Source organism: Petromyzon marinus, chromosome 3 (assembly GCF_048934315.1).
Source record: "Petromyzon marinus isolate PM22_M1 ecotype Great Lakes invasive population chromosome 3, UKy_Petmar_22M1.pri1.0, whole genome shotgun sequence".
NCBI classification, from domain to species: domain Eukaryota; kingdom Metazoa; phylum Chordata; class Hyperoartia; order Petromyzontiformes; family Petromyzontidae; genus Petromyzon; species Petromyzon marinus.
The window spans coordinates 4486104-4498124 of NC_133669.1; the positions used below are offsets into that span (position 1 = coordinate 4486104).

The 12021-nt window shown below is 51.4% G+C and overlaps 1 protein-coding gene across 3 annotated transcripts; it reads right to left on the reverse strand.

Moving 5' to 3' along the window:
- Positions 1 to 1308: 1308 nt before the first annotated feature.
- Positions 1309 to 11817, reverse strand: LOC116952157 (protein lin-7 homolog C-like). 3 transcript variants are annotated; one of them, XR_012946399.1, is made up of 6 exons: positions 11480 to 11813; positions 9982 to 10100; positions 9402 to 9473; positions 8184 to 8393; positions 7227 to 7442; positions 1309 to 3587 (listed from the first exon to the last, which is right to left on the reverse strand). XR_012946399.1 is itself a non-coding variant. In XM_076072901.1 (6 exons), exons 1-5 carry the CDS (start codon positions 11520 to 11522, stop codon positions 7278 to 7280), a joined length of 609 nt encoding a protein of 202 aa, XP_075929016.1. In that variant the 5' UTR covers positions 11523 to 11817; the 3' UTR covers positions 1309 to 3587; positions 7256 to 7277. The 3 variants fall into 3 exon arrangements, 2 of the variants coding, with proteins under 2 accessions (XP_075929016.1, XP_032827170.1); XM_076072901.1 differs by having other exon boundaries at positions 7256 to 7442; positions 11480 to 11817; XM_032971279.2 differs by having other exon boundaries at positions 7353 to 7442.
- Positions 11818 to 12021: the final 204 nt, after the last annotated feature.

Sequence of the window (12021 nt, forward strand, 5' to 3'; positions counted from 1 at the left end):
ATGGGCACCCAGCCTCAGGTCCTGAAGCTCAAATCTTGGCATTTTCGGCTAACGTGTCTTTGGAATTACCATTGAGCCTGGAATGCCGCCGTTGCCTTGTGCTACTGAACATCAATTCAGTTGCGTTGGGGGGGGGGGGGCTGGAGGGGGCTGATCACTCCCAGCCACTGTTGACAACCCAGCACAAATGTTAAATTCTAATAGTCAAGGTGGCTGTGTAACATTGTTGCTACTGGGTTGCAGTACATGAGTAGGGGCGTGAATGGGCTGTGGGGTGTCCTGGGATCCCCTGAGGCCCTTCCCGGGGGGAGGGGGCTGTGGGGTGTCCTGGGATCCCCCGGGACCCCTCCCAGCGGGTGGGGGCTGCGGGGTGTTCTAGGATCTCCCGCCCCTCGGTTGGGAGGTGGATAAAAGGCGGACCTCTCTACAGGCTGGGGACCAGTTGAAGACAGAAGCCGAAGACCAGCAGCTCGATAGGACCCTGAGACCCCTAGCCCCGCTGTCCTTATCAGGGCCGGGACTCTGTGCGGCTCAGCGGTGAGACCCTGGGAACCCCTGGCCCCGACGTCCTTGTAGGGGCCGGGTCCAGTGGGTCAGTGGTGGGAACTCGCACCCTGGCTAGGGCGAGTTAGAATAGCCTCCCCCTAGGCACCCATAGCCGGAGGACCCTGAGTGCAGTCCTGTGTTAGGGCACGTTAGCCCAGAGGCAGTACCCTCCCTAGACAGTGGTGTAGGAGGGCCCTGAGTGTAGCCCTGTGTTAGGGCACGTTAGCCCAGAGGCAGTACCCTCCCTAGACAGTGGTGTAGGAGGGCCCTGAGTGTAGCCCTGTGTTAAAACACGTTAGTCCGGAGGCAGTACCTCCCTAGAGAGTGGTGTAGGAGTACCCTGAGTGTAGCCCTGTTAGGGCACGTTAGCCCAGAGGCAGTACCCTCCCTAGACAGTGGTGTAGGAGGGCCCTGAGTGTAGCCCTGTGTTAGGGCACGTTAGTCCGGAGGCAGTACCTCCCTAGAGAGTGGTGTAGGAGTACCCTGAGTGTAGCCTTGTGTTAGGGCACGTTAGCCCAGAGGCAGTACCCTCCCTAGACAGTGGTGTAGGAGGGCCCTGAGTGTAGCCCTGTGTTAGGGCACGTTAGCCCGGAGGCAGTACCCTCTCCAGGCAGTAGGTGTAGGAGGACAGTAACCCTGAGTATTCTGGGACTGTACTGCCGAGCGAGGTGTTTTAATAAATAGTGTTGCCTCCAAGAACCATCTCCGACGTCTCCTGAATCCACAACACTAAACATGCAATGAAAGGTGAAGCAGTGGCGATTAAAGGGTGAACACGAACTAACATTTATTACTGAAAACATCCAATAAAGTCTCTAACGCCTCTTAAATATGGTCGGAAAGAGATAAATTAATCATCTGCAACACGCCAATGAGGTATTAAAAAAAAAGTATGTAACATCGTACAGCCGAGACTGCAGCACCTCACCAAATCACATCACATCTTCAAGCAAGGCAGTATTACCCCGACACAGTAAACACAAAGATAAAACATAAAATTAACAAAAAATATATAACCTGCTAAGTGGTAAACTACGGAACACTGTTAATGCTTCAAGCCGGGCTACATGTTGAGGCGACTGGGGTCAGAACGACGTGTGGGTGACTTCAAAATTGCTCGATTTCTCCGTCGGCTTGTGACACGCCCCGGTGGAAATGTCTCTCGAGCCACGCGAGGACGTCTCGTGACCTCACCGGTTGCTGAATTAACACCTTCGTATGCAACTCTAGATTGTTTAAAACAAAAACTAAAAAAAGTCTTTCTTGCCAAGCTGCATTTTGGGTAGAGAAATGGCCAAATATCCCAATGCAGGACAAATAGGATTTTCGTTTAAAAAGGGTCTTGAGAACAAGTGAGGGTTTCCTGGTTTAACAAATACGCACCAGCACGTTAACATTGACTCGCACAGCACTGTGTATAATTAACTCTATGCTGGCTGTATGTTGAACTTCCTTCGCACCGTACGTAGCCATCCGTGCTCATCGGAGGTGCGCGGGAAGGATAACAAACTACATAAACAGAAAAAGCACTTCTCGTTTGCTGTACGGGTGAAGTTAAAAAAACGACCAAGGGCCAGATTCCAATGTTGACACTGAACACGCCGCTTCAGTGATTCTCCGCTCTGGTGGTAACGGGGACAATGGGATGGTTTTGTTCACAGTTGGATGAGAGCGAATACTCGTTACCAACACGTGGACTGGGCCCAACGTGTCTTCCTGCTCGAAGCACTCCCATTGGCAGTCCCGAGCGAGTGGTGGAAATTTCACATTGCCGTTCGGGGCCAGTCTCTCGAGAAGACGACCGCTGCTGTTGACTTTACACAAAGCGATTTGCTCATTGTATCGACTTCAAAAGGATGATAGGCACGGCTGACCCCTAAAGGAGCTTTGAACTCACAACCTTATTATTGTAAATCAGACTGGCTTATCAGCACTAGTTGGGACACATGTTCTAGTAATAATATGCCGTGAAAATGTGGATTTTGCGCCACTGATGCAGGGTCGTCAATGTGGAATAACAATGCCTAAAGACAATTTGACGAGGTAGACACTTTGTTAAAACATGCAGCGATCTTCCTCCGATTGGTCACTTCGGTAACGTGACCCACAAGTGTTCGATCAGTCCTTGTATTCACATTGGGATAATTTGTTGAGCGCTAGGAAGGTGCGCATATTTACTCTTGACCAACATGAGGTGGTGTATTAATTCATCTTGCCCCAACACCCATAGGGCAAACACAGGCCGCGGTTTGAGTGTGCGACGACGGAAAGTGAACATGGCATGGACCAAGCACGAGTTTATCTTTGTACTTTTCGCTTTGTAAAACACAATATCGCGTCACTCAACGTGTTGGCAGACTTCAGTAGAATGTGTGGTGGTGGTGTGCACTTTCACCCAGCGACAGGGGAGGTTGGGTTGGTGGATCGCATCTGGATGGGCATCTTGAATCGCATGCTCCAGCAACAAAAACCACGGGAACCAGGCGGTGACTGACGTGGTGGAGTAGTAGAGAAAGTAGGTTGCGGAACAGCAGATTGAGACAGATCTTTTCAAAGTGTTAATTCTGGCCATTCCCTTAAGCTGTTGCTTTAATAAAAATAAAAAAGAAACTTACTCAAGAATTGGCCAAACATCCCAAGCAGGACCCTCTTGAAAATGAGTGTGAAGACTTTGAGGCGTGTGTGCGATTGTTATTTGGGATTCTGTTTGGAGAGAAATGTGGGCCCACTGTTTAGTTTATCGTTGCCCACCTACGGTAAGCAGGGGCTTTTGGGATGGTGGCCAGCGGAGTGGTCAATTCGTTTAGAAGCCGAGACACCGATTGCTTTCGTACAGCGAGAGCAAGGGGCCATCACGCCCCAATGCTGAAGATGCTACCACACCTCGCCGTTGCCGCCCGCAGCTCTTAACGCAGTCATTGCCCGACCTCCTAGGGTCTGCTCTCACAGTCTCCCACCATCTGCCTCCAGGTCTTGCGCTTGGGTCACCGAACTCTGCGCGCCACTCCAATGCCTGTCGCGTTAACATGCCCTCTTCCTTCCTGCACACGTGTCCCACCCATCACAAGCTCATTTACACAACATTTTTTCCACCGCATTTCCAGGTTACTTCCTCTATCCTCCCACGATATTCCTTCTATGTGCCGCGTTCACTTATAGCGAAATACTGGTCAGTTAAAACGTCTTGTATCCATTTAAATCTCACTGAGCCTGAAGGCTCCAATACATGTAACCTGCTTGGGCTGTACGGCCAGTTCCTTGTTGAGAATAATTTTGTTTCATGTGTGAGGACACCGGAGTGCCTATAAAGGAGCACAGAGACCTATGAGAGGAAGAGACTCACAATCTCCTGTGAAGATAGGTTCCACAACCTATTTTCTATACTGCCTCCGACATTCTACAGGCACCATTTGGTAGTCCTGCAGGTTGAGAGTCTCACCTAGAAGATGATCTGTGCACGATCCACCAACCTTACATTAAAAGTAAAGAGATTGCTGGTGTCTGCCACCGTGTATTTAACCGAGATGCATTGCGGGTAATCGCGGTTACAAAGGGACAGCTATTACCACGTCATTCGATTATGCAAGATAGTAATTTAAAACATCCTTGAACTCTCCTGTTGAAGAGTATTCAGACTCAGTGAGGATTTTCTGGATAAATGATATTCATGTACAGTATTGGTGGTTTCCCTATGTTATAGACTGGCCCCCACCAATGGAATGTGGAAATTCCACTGCTAGATTGGGCCTGCCAAATGAGACGAGAACAGAAGGTTGCTAGTTTGAGTAGGGAGGTCTTGGTTGTCCCAGGATTCTACCACCTTCAAGTAAAATACATTTCATTGGCCAATAGAGCATTGGAACAGTGCCTCTATCTGTTGGCAAACCTGAGCCAGCAGAAATTCCACATGTGATAGAACGGGAGCCAGTATCTCGATAGCCTGGTGAGTGACTACTTACAAAAGTGGTACTCACCTGTATCGGCCTCGGAAAGTTTGCGACGGGTCAAGTTGACCCCCCAGGTGGAATTTGAATCTGCAACCTTCTCATTGCGAGGTGAATGAATGCTCTAACCACTGTGCCATGTGGTCAGATCATTTCACAATAATAATTCTCGAATACAGAACACTGATATCATGCACTCTTCGCAGTCACCGAGGACTATCCCCCTTCCCTATTTGCTCGAGCACCCTCCCCAGAAAACTGTAATCATTAACCCCAAACACTTTCCTATTAGTGTCCGATTAACCACAGATATTGCTTATTTGGTAGCAGGGTTATCCTTCCAGCCCCACCAAATTAGTGCAGTTAATCGATAATTCTGCTTCATGTGAAATTGCTTTGTTAAACACGGCATAAGTCGTATTTCTGTCTTTCCACAAAATCCTTTTATTTGCGTGGGGCCACGGGATGTAGGTTTTCTTACTAAGCCTGTGGATATAAACTAAACCATTTTTTTATTTTACAAGGTAAGGCCCACTGAGCTATATAGCTCTTTTTCAGAAGTAACCTGGTCACAAATGATGGCTGAACAAAGTGTCTAATCGTGTCGACATTCATAACAGCCAAATACTTTTCACGCATGTCGATTCTAAATGTGGGGGTAAAAACTGGAGAAAATCCCACGCAAACCACAGGGAGAGAGACATGCAAACTCCAGATATACAGCAGGCATCAGGGTCGGGACCGAACCCACGACCTCTCGGATACCAGGCGAGGTAGTTAACATCTCGCCACCGTGGATCTCCCAAAGGTTCGAACTTTTGCCACCCCACGACTTTCAGGGACCGAGGCAAAGTCGCCATCAACTGTGGTCCCTAAAAGGTGGAGACCCTGCAGCCTCCGGGGTGATTTCGACGCAACTGAACAAGGCCCAGCGATTCTCTAGTCCTCGTGACCACTGCCCTACGGTACAGATTTCCATGACTACTAACCCATCATGTGGATGCAGTGGTGTTAATTTGCATATGCGTAAAAAGATTGGTAATTACAAAAAGATGGACTGTAGTGGTGGCGGGGGGGGAGGTCATAAGGACTCGAGAGTTGAGAGTGCTGCTGTGGACAATCCCCAGTCTTATCTGCGAGATTTCTCTCCCGTGACCCCGTACACCCAAATCATCGTGATAGTAACAACGATGACCCCAATCCGACCCCAATCGGATCGGGGTTCAGATTCAGCAGTATTTGAAAAGCTAAGCTTACATTTGATGGCATTGGATTCTCACCAACTGCAGGTCGGTCACGCGCGCATATTTGCCCGCACGTACACATTCATACAAGTGCGCATGGGCGCACGAAAGTACGTGTGTACTCATGTGCGCGCCCGTGCTCATGCATGACCAGGTACATGCATGTATGTGTGTACATGTGACTGAATGTGTGCATGGGCATGCACGTGTGTGCACATGTGCAAGTGTTCATGCACGTGCATCAACACGCGCACATATGCAGTCACGCAATTATACCACGTGTACACACACGTACATTCACACACGTATTTATGAGCACCAACTCATTCAAGGACACAAACTCAGACACACCTACACACATACACGTGCACTTATACATGTGCCCACGCGCTCACTCCTGGATACGCACGTACATGGACACACACACACGAGAGCACTCACACTCACTTGTGTGCAGACAAACAAGCTTTCATATACGTACTTATACAAGTACGCACATTCATATATACACACTCATACCCACCCACGTGCACACACATACGTTAATGTAAATTACAGTAAACATTTTCAGATAACATAAATTTTGTGGCGGAATAAAAAAAAACTATCTGCAAGAAATAACAGACAAGGTGAAGAGAGAAGAGAGGATCGCTTGGACTGAGAATCAATGCCGACAAAGCAAAGGTGATGGTGATGGGAAAGAAGACCATTTGAGAAGCATCGATTGTGGGCAGGGAATTAGAACAGGCCATGAATTTGTATACTTCGGAGGCCTAATATCGCAGGATGAAAGATGTGATAACGATATAAAGAGGAGGATCGGTCTGACAGCCACGACCTTTGGAGGACTGAACAACATCTGAAACATATCAGGGCCAAGGTGAAGGTGTACGAGTGGATGGTGGTTGCAGTACTGCTACTGTACGTTGCAGAATGTTGGATGATGAGTAAACTGAAGATCGTAGTAGCCGAGATGAACAGGATGGGAAGGATTCCAGGAGTTTCTAGACTGCAGAGACTGAAGAGTGAAGAAATAAGAAAACGGCTGAAAATAATTTTACACTCTACGAAGTGAAAGAGAGAAGACCACAGCGGTTCGGGTACGTTGCAAAGCATGAGCTGGGATAGGATCCCGTACTTAGTGATTCCGCACACACAAGTGGAAGGAAACGGGAGCAGAGGAGAGATGGTGAAGCAAGAGACCGAGAAGAGAAAAGAGTGGGATTGGTTCAGGATTGTATAGGCAAAGAGAAATTCATGCAGCGCCATCATCGCCAATGAGCTGACGGAAAGGACATATGACGACGCACACATACGAATGCACTCACACCCACTCGCGGTGCACAAACACAAAGAGCCCCATGAAGCCTTAACAGACTGTAGGGGCATGGTGCACACACACGCGCGCACGCATATACACACACACACACACACGTGCGCGCGCAAGCTTTCACGCAATTGCACACGCACGCACTCACTCACTCGGACCCACTTATGCACATGCGCGCGTGGTATGCTCGCCCGCGGGCTGGGCAGTGCCCGGCTAGGAGCTCGTGCTCTGTTGGCGCCGCTTGGCCGTGCGCATTTTCTCGAAGCGAGCCTCCATCTCCTCGAGCACCTTGGGCGTGTAGCGCACGACCAGCTTCACCGAGCCCTGCGCCTGCTTCAGCAGCTCCACGGCGCGCTCGTGGTGCTCGCCCTCCACACTCTGTGGCGCCGTGACAGATGCCGGGAGAGACGCACGCGAGGCGCCGTTACAGACGTCGGAAGAGACACTTGCCCCAGCAGTCTGCTAAGGTTATCCAGCGTGCTCTTAGCTCTTTCGGTAGAGTCACGTTGAAGGGAAACAATAAAGTAATAAAATATATATAAAACAATTTTATATATATTTTATTGTTTCCCTTCAACGTGACTTTACCGAAAGAGCTAAGAATATGAATTACTGCAGTCACGAAAGCTTTAAATCAAAAGTTATCCAGCGTGTTTTTTATCTTAGCGGGTGAGGCATGCGGGTGAGGGATGAGGGTGAGGGATGTGGGTGGCTGGGCGAGACGTTGTGGCAGCACTTGCCCCGACAGTCTGCTAACGCTATCCGGGGTATCTTTGCCTTAGTGGGTGAGGGATGCTGGTAAGGGATGCTGGTGAAGGATGCTGGTGAAGGATGCCGGTGAGGGAATTGGGTGGCTGGGCGAGACGGTGTGGCAGCACTTGCCCCGACAGTCTGCTAACGCTATCCGGGGTATCTTTGCCTTAGCGGGTGAGGGATGCTGGTGAAGGATGCTGGTAAAGGATGCCGGTGAGGGATGTGGGTGGTTGGGCAAGACGGGGTGGCAGCACTTGCCCCGACAGTCTGCTAACGCTATCCGGGGTATCATTGCCTTAGCGGGCGAGGGACGTGAGTGAAAGAGTGAGGTGTGTGGGTTGGCCGGGACAAGACAGCATTGCTCACCACGCCGTTGACGGACAGCAGCTGGTCGCCGCGCTTGAGCCCGCCCTGCCGGTCGGCCACGCCACCGGGGATGATGCGGGAGATGTAGATGGGCGAGTTCTGTTCCTTACCGCCCATCACGTTGAAGCCCAGGCCCTCGTCGGTCTTGGGCAGCTCGACCACGCGGGGATGCGCGTGGCCGTCGCTCGCCGCAAACGCCGCCACCGTCGCCTGTGCAGAGCGGATGCAGCGACAGGCAGGGCACAGAGACATGGGAACGAATGAAACAGACGCAGGGGCTGTGGGGAACGATGGGCAGATGGCTGTAAAGATGGAAGGATAAATGGTAAAATGGCAAGATGGTATGTGAACAAATGGATTGATGGACACTTATGAAATGATGGAGAGATGTATAAACATATGGGCAATGTACACGTCGATGTACAGCGGTTTGGATGGGTGGGCAATGAATGGACAAATAGAAGGGAATATAGATGGTCAGACAGATGGAATGGGAAAAATGGATGAATGGGTTGATACATTGGACATTTGGATTGATGGATGGACTAAATTACATGAATTCAGGCTAAACGAAAACATAACTTAAGTATTTAAAACACTACAACAAAATGTAAATATGCAACAACAAAATAAGTTGTAAAAAATAAACGTGAAAAGAATAACTGGTAAGATCGCCTCTGAAATCAATGTTTTCACATTTTAAATTACATTTACAGAGGCCAAATTGTATTCTTCAATTCACAACACAGAAGTATCGGATAATGCTGATGATCTTGGTGGTCGGGAGTAATAACAAACATATTTTATCCAATCTTAAAATCGCCTTAAGACTCCTTTTCAGGAAGGGTCCTGAATTGGAGTGCTTGGCCAATTTCATATGAATTCGTGTTTTTTTACACGTGAGGAACCACACATACTGGGGGATAACACTCAAATATCCACACAGGGGCATTAGAATCCCAAATTGCTGTACGTCCATCTCCTGGAATTCTCGCGGCCCAGCGTGTTGGAAGAGTCACTACACGGTACGATCTTTTCGTGATCCACTAACCCCATCCCCCAAGTTCTGAATATTATGGACAGGCTGCCACGCACGGTGCTCGTAGATGGCTGGAGAGGACGAGGCAGAACCCTGCATCAGCTGGGCACATCCCTCCATCATTCCATAACCAATGAAGAAGACACCCGGACAGATTAAGGTGGAGAGGGTGGATGTACCTTGGCGGTGGCGAGAGCCCTCATCTCCTGGTTGCCCGTGATGTCCAGGGTCTCATAAATGTACTCATAAACCTGCGGCAGACAAACATGGAGGAGCAATATGATTATCGCACAACACCACACCTAAGGGTGTACAACCATAAACCAAACATGGTGTTAGCCTGAGTCTAACCTTCGGACAACCATAACCTTAATTCTAATGCTATAACTTTTAACTGTAGCCCTGAATATTACCCTTGCCTCGCCCTAACCCTGACTTTGCATTACCATAACCATGGCACAATCCTAAGTCTTACCTAACCCTTATCTTAGCTCTGTTATTGCTTAACTCTTACCAACTTGCAAAAAACATATCCCTGTCCTTGCATATTGCTTATGCCGAACCGAGATCCATAAATGCTCAACCCTAAACAAAACCCAGTGCCCAATATTATCCCTTGCCTAATCCTTTTAGTTTCCTTTTCAAAATCTTAACAACTCGCAACCGTGGCGCGCCGCAGGTTCTGCACGATGGCGGATGACCACGGGGAATCTCCACCGTGGAGGGTGGCCACGAGGACTGGAGTTTTTAGAAACCCACCTCTCGCACGGCCGTGCAGAAGTCGCTCTGCAGCACCTTCTGCAGGGCCAGGATCTTGTGCGCGGGCACCTCCCCGCTGCGCTGGAGTCGCTCCAGGAGCTCAATGGCGCGGGCGACGTCTGTGTCGACAGCGCGCGAGGCATGGGACATGGGTGGTGGGAGGTTAATGGGAAAAGTAAAGAGGAGACAGTCACAATGACAACAGCCGTAGCAGCGGCAACAACAAGACAGCAGCAATTTGATTATCCACGTCACTGTCACCACCAAAACCGGGCTATGCTAGCGTCAAGAGCCAGCAAGCCCGAGGTTTCTTGGTTGAGCGAGCCCTGGTGCCGGGTGTACGTCTCGCCCCAGGGGTCGTTGCTGATGATGCTGGCTGGCAATGTTTGGGCTGCGACGGCGAGACTCGTGCACACAGCAGGGGGGCCTGCGTTAGATCCTTGGCTCCCACGAGTGACTGTTAGCCAGGTTCAGGAGTGCACGGAGTTTGATTGGGGTTGCTGGGAGGGGGGGGGTAGAGTGAAAGGGAGTGGGGGATGAAGGTTGAACAAAGGAGGATGAGAAGGGTGATGAGTTTCTAAGGGAAGCCTGATGAGTGGGGAGTGAGGACAGGGTAAAGGGGGGGGGGGTAGGGGAGGCTGAGGAACGGGGTAAGTGGAGGATGAGGGGGTGAGTCGGGTAGGGGGGGGGGCGTCATGGCGGTGAGGGATGATGAGCGGGGTAAAGTAGGGAATGGGCGAGGATGAGGGGTGGGGAGAGTGGGGGATGAGGAGTGGGGAGAGTGGGGGATGAGGGGCGGGGAGGGGTGGGGGATGAGGGGTGGGGAGAGTGGGGGATGAGGGGTGGGGAGAGTGGGGAGAGTGGGGGATGAGAGGTGGGGAGAGTGGGGGATGAGGGGTGGGGAGAGTGGGGGATGAGGGGTGGGGAGAGTGGAGGATGAGGGGTGGGGAGAGTGGGGAGAGTGGGGGATGAGAGGTGGGGTGAGTGGGGGATGAGGGGTGGGGAGAGTGGGGGATGAGGGGTGGGGAGAGTGGGGGATGAGGGGCGGGGAGAGTGGGGGATGAGGGGTGGGGAGAGTGGGGGATGAGGGGTGGGGAGAGTGGGGGATGAGGGGCGGGGAGAGTGGGGGATGAGGGGCGGGGAGAGTGGGGGATGAGGGGCGGGGAGAGTGGGGGATGAGGGGTGGGGAGAGTGGGGGATGAGGGGCGGGGAGAGTGGGGGATGAGGGGTGGGGAGAGTGGGGGATGAGGGGTGGGGAGAGTGGGGGATGAGGGGCGGGGAGAGTGGGGGATGAGGGGCGGGGAGAGTGGGGGATGAGGGGCGGGGAGAGTGGGGGATGAGACCCGTCATGGTGGTCAGCGTGCCTGGTAACGGGACCGTATCCCCCGCTCTCGTCCCCCTAGCCCCGGCTCTACCCCTCTGCCGCGCCCGCGCTCGCCCCGTCGCCGTGCCCGCCGCCACCGTTGCCGCCGACGCAGAAGCCGAGGAGGCTTCGTACCGCGATCCAGCCGCAGCGGCTCTACCGCTAAGGTCGCCATCATCTTGCCAGCCTCCTCGTGACGTCCACCACCGCGCGATGACGTCACCGGCGTCGTAGTCACACTCGATTCGAGGTGACGCAATTTCTTAGACGTTACGTGGGCGGGCCGGTTTGGGCGGTTTTTATTTTTTACGAGTCATGTCAACGTGCAAAAAAAACCCCAACGATGCGATGACGTCATCATTTGACGGTGACGCTCAATGTTGTACGGACTTCACAACGCAGTGGCCTTAAAGCAAGCGCGAGTCTTAGAGTTGTGCTTGTACCGAAGCAATGCTGCTGAAATGATGCAATCACAGAAGGTCCGGTGGGTAATGTAAAGAACAAGTTTGTTGTTCACGTGGCGGGAAAGAAATTGAAAAGGAGGCGAAATGTCTCCCCAGCGCCGTACTGTCTATTTTGTCATCAAACGTGACGCGCTCACAACTTAATCGACGTCACCCGCTCGGTGGCACGACGTCACCCGCTCGGTGGCACGACGTCACCCGCTCGGTGGCACG

Excerpts from the sequence above, each read along its gene's own strand:
- LOC116952157 (XM_076072901.1), bottom strand. The coding sequence starts at position 11,522 with ATGATGGCGACCTTAGCGGTAGAGCCGCTGCGGCTGGATCGCG. Across the intron at positions 9,474-9,981 it reads TCTGCACGGCCGTGCGAGAG|GTTTATGAGTACATTTATGA; the intron begins GTGGGTTTCTAA and ends TGTCTGCCGCAG. Across the intron at positions 7,443-8,183 it reads TGCTGTCCGTCAACGGCGTG|AGTGTGGAGGGCGAGCACCA; the intron begins GTGAGCAATGCT and ends ACGGCGCCACAG.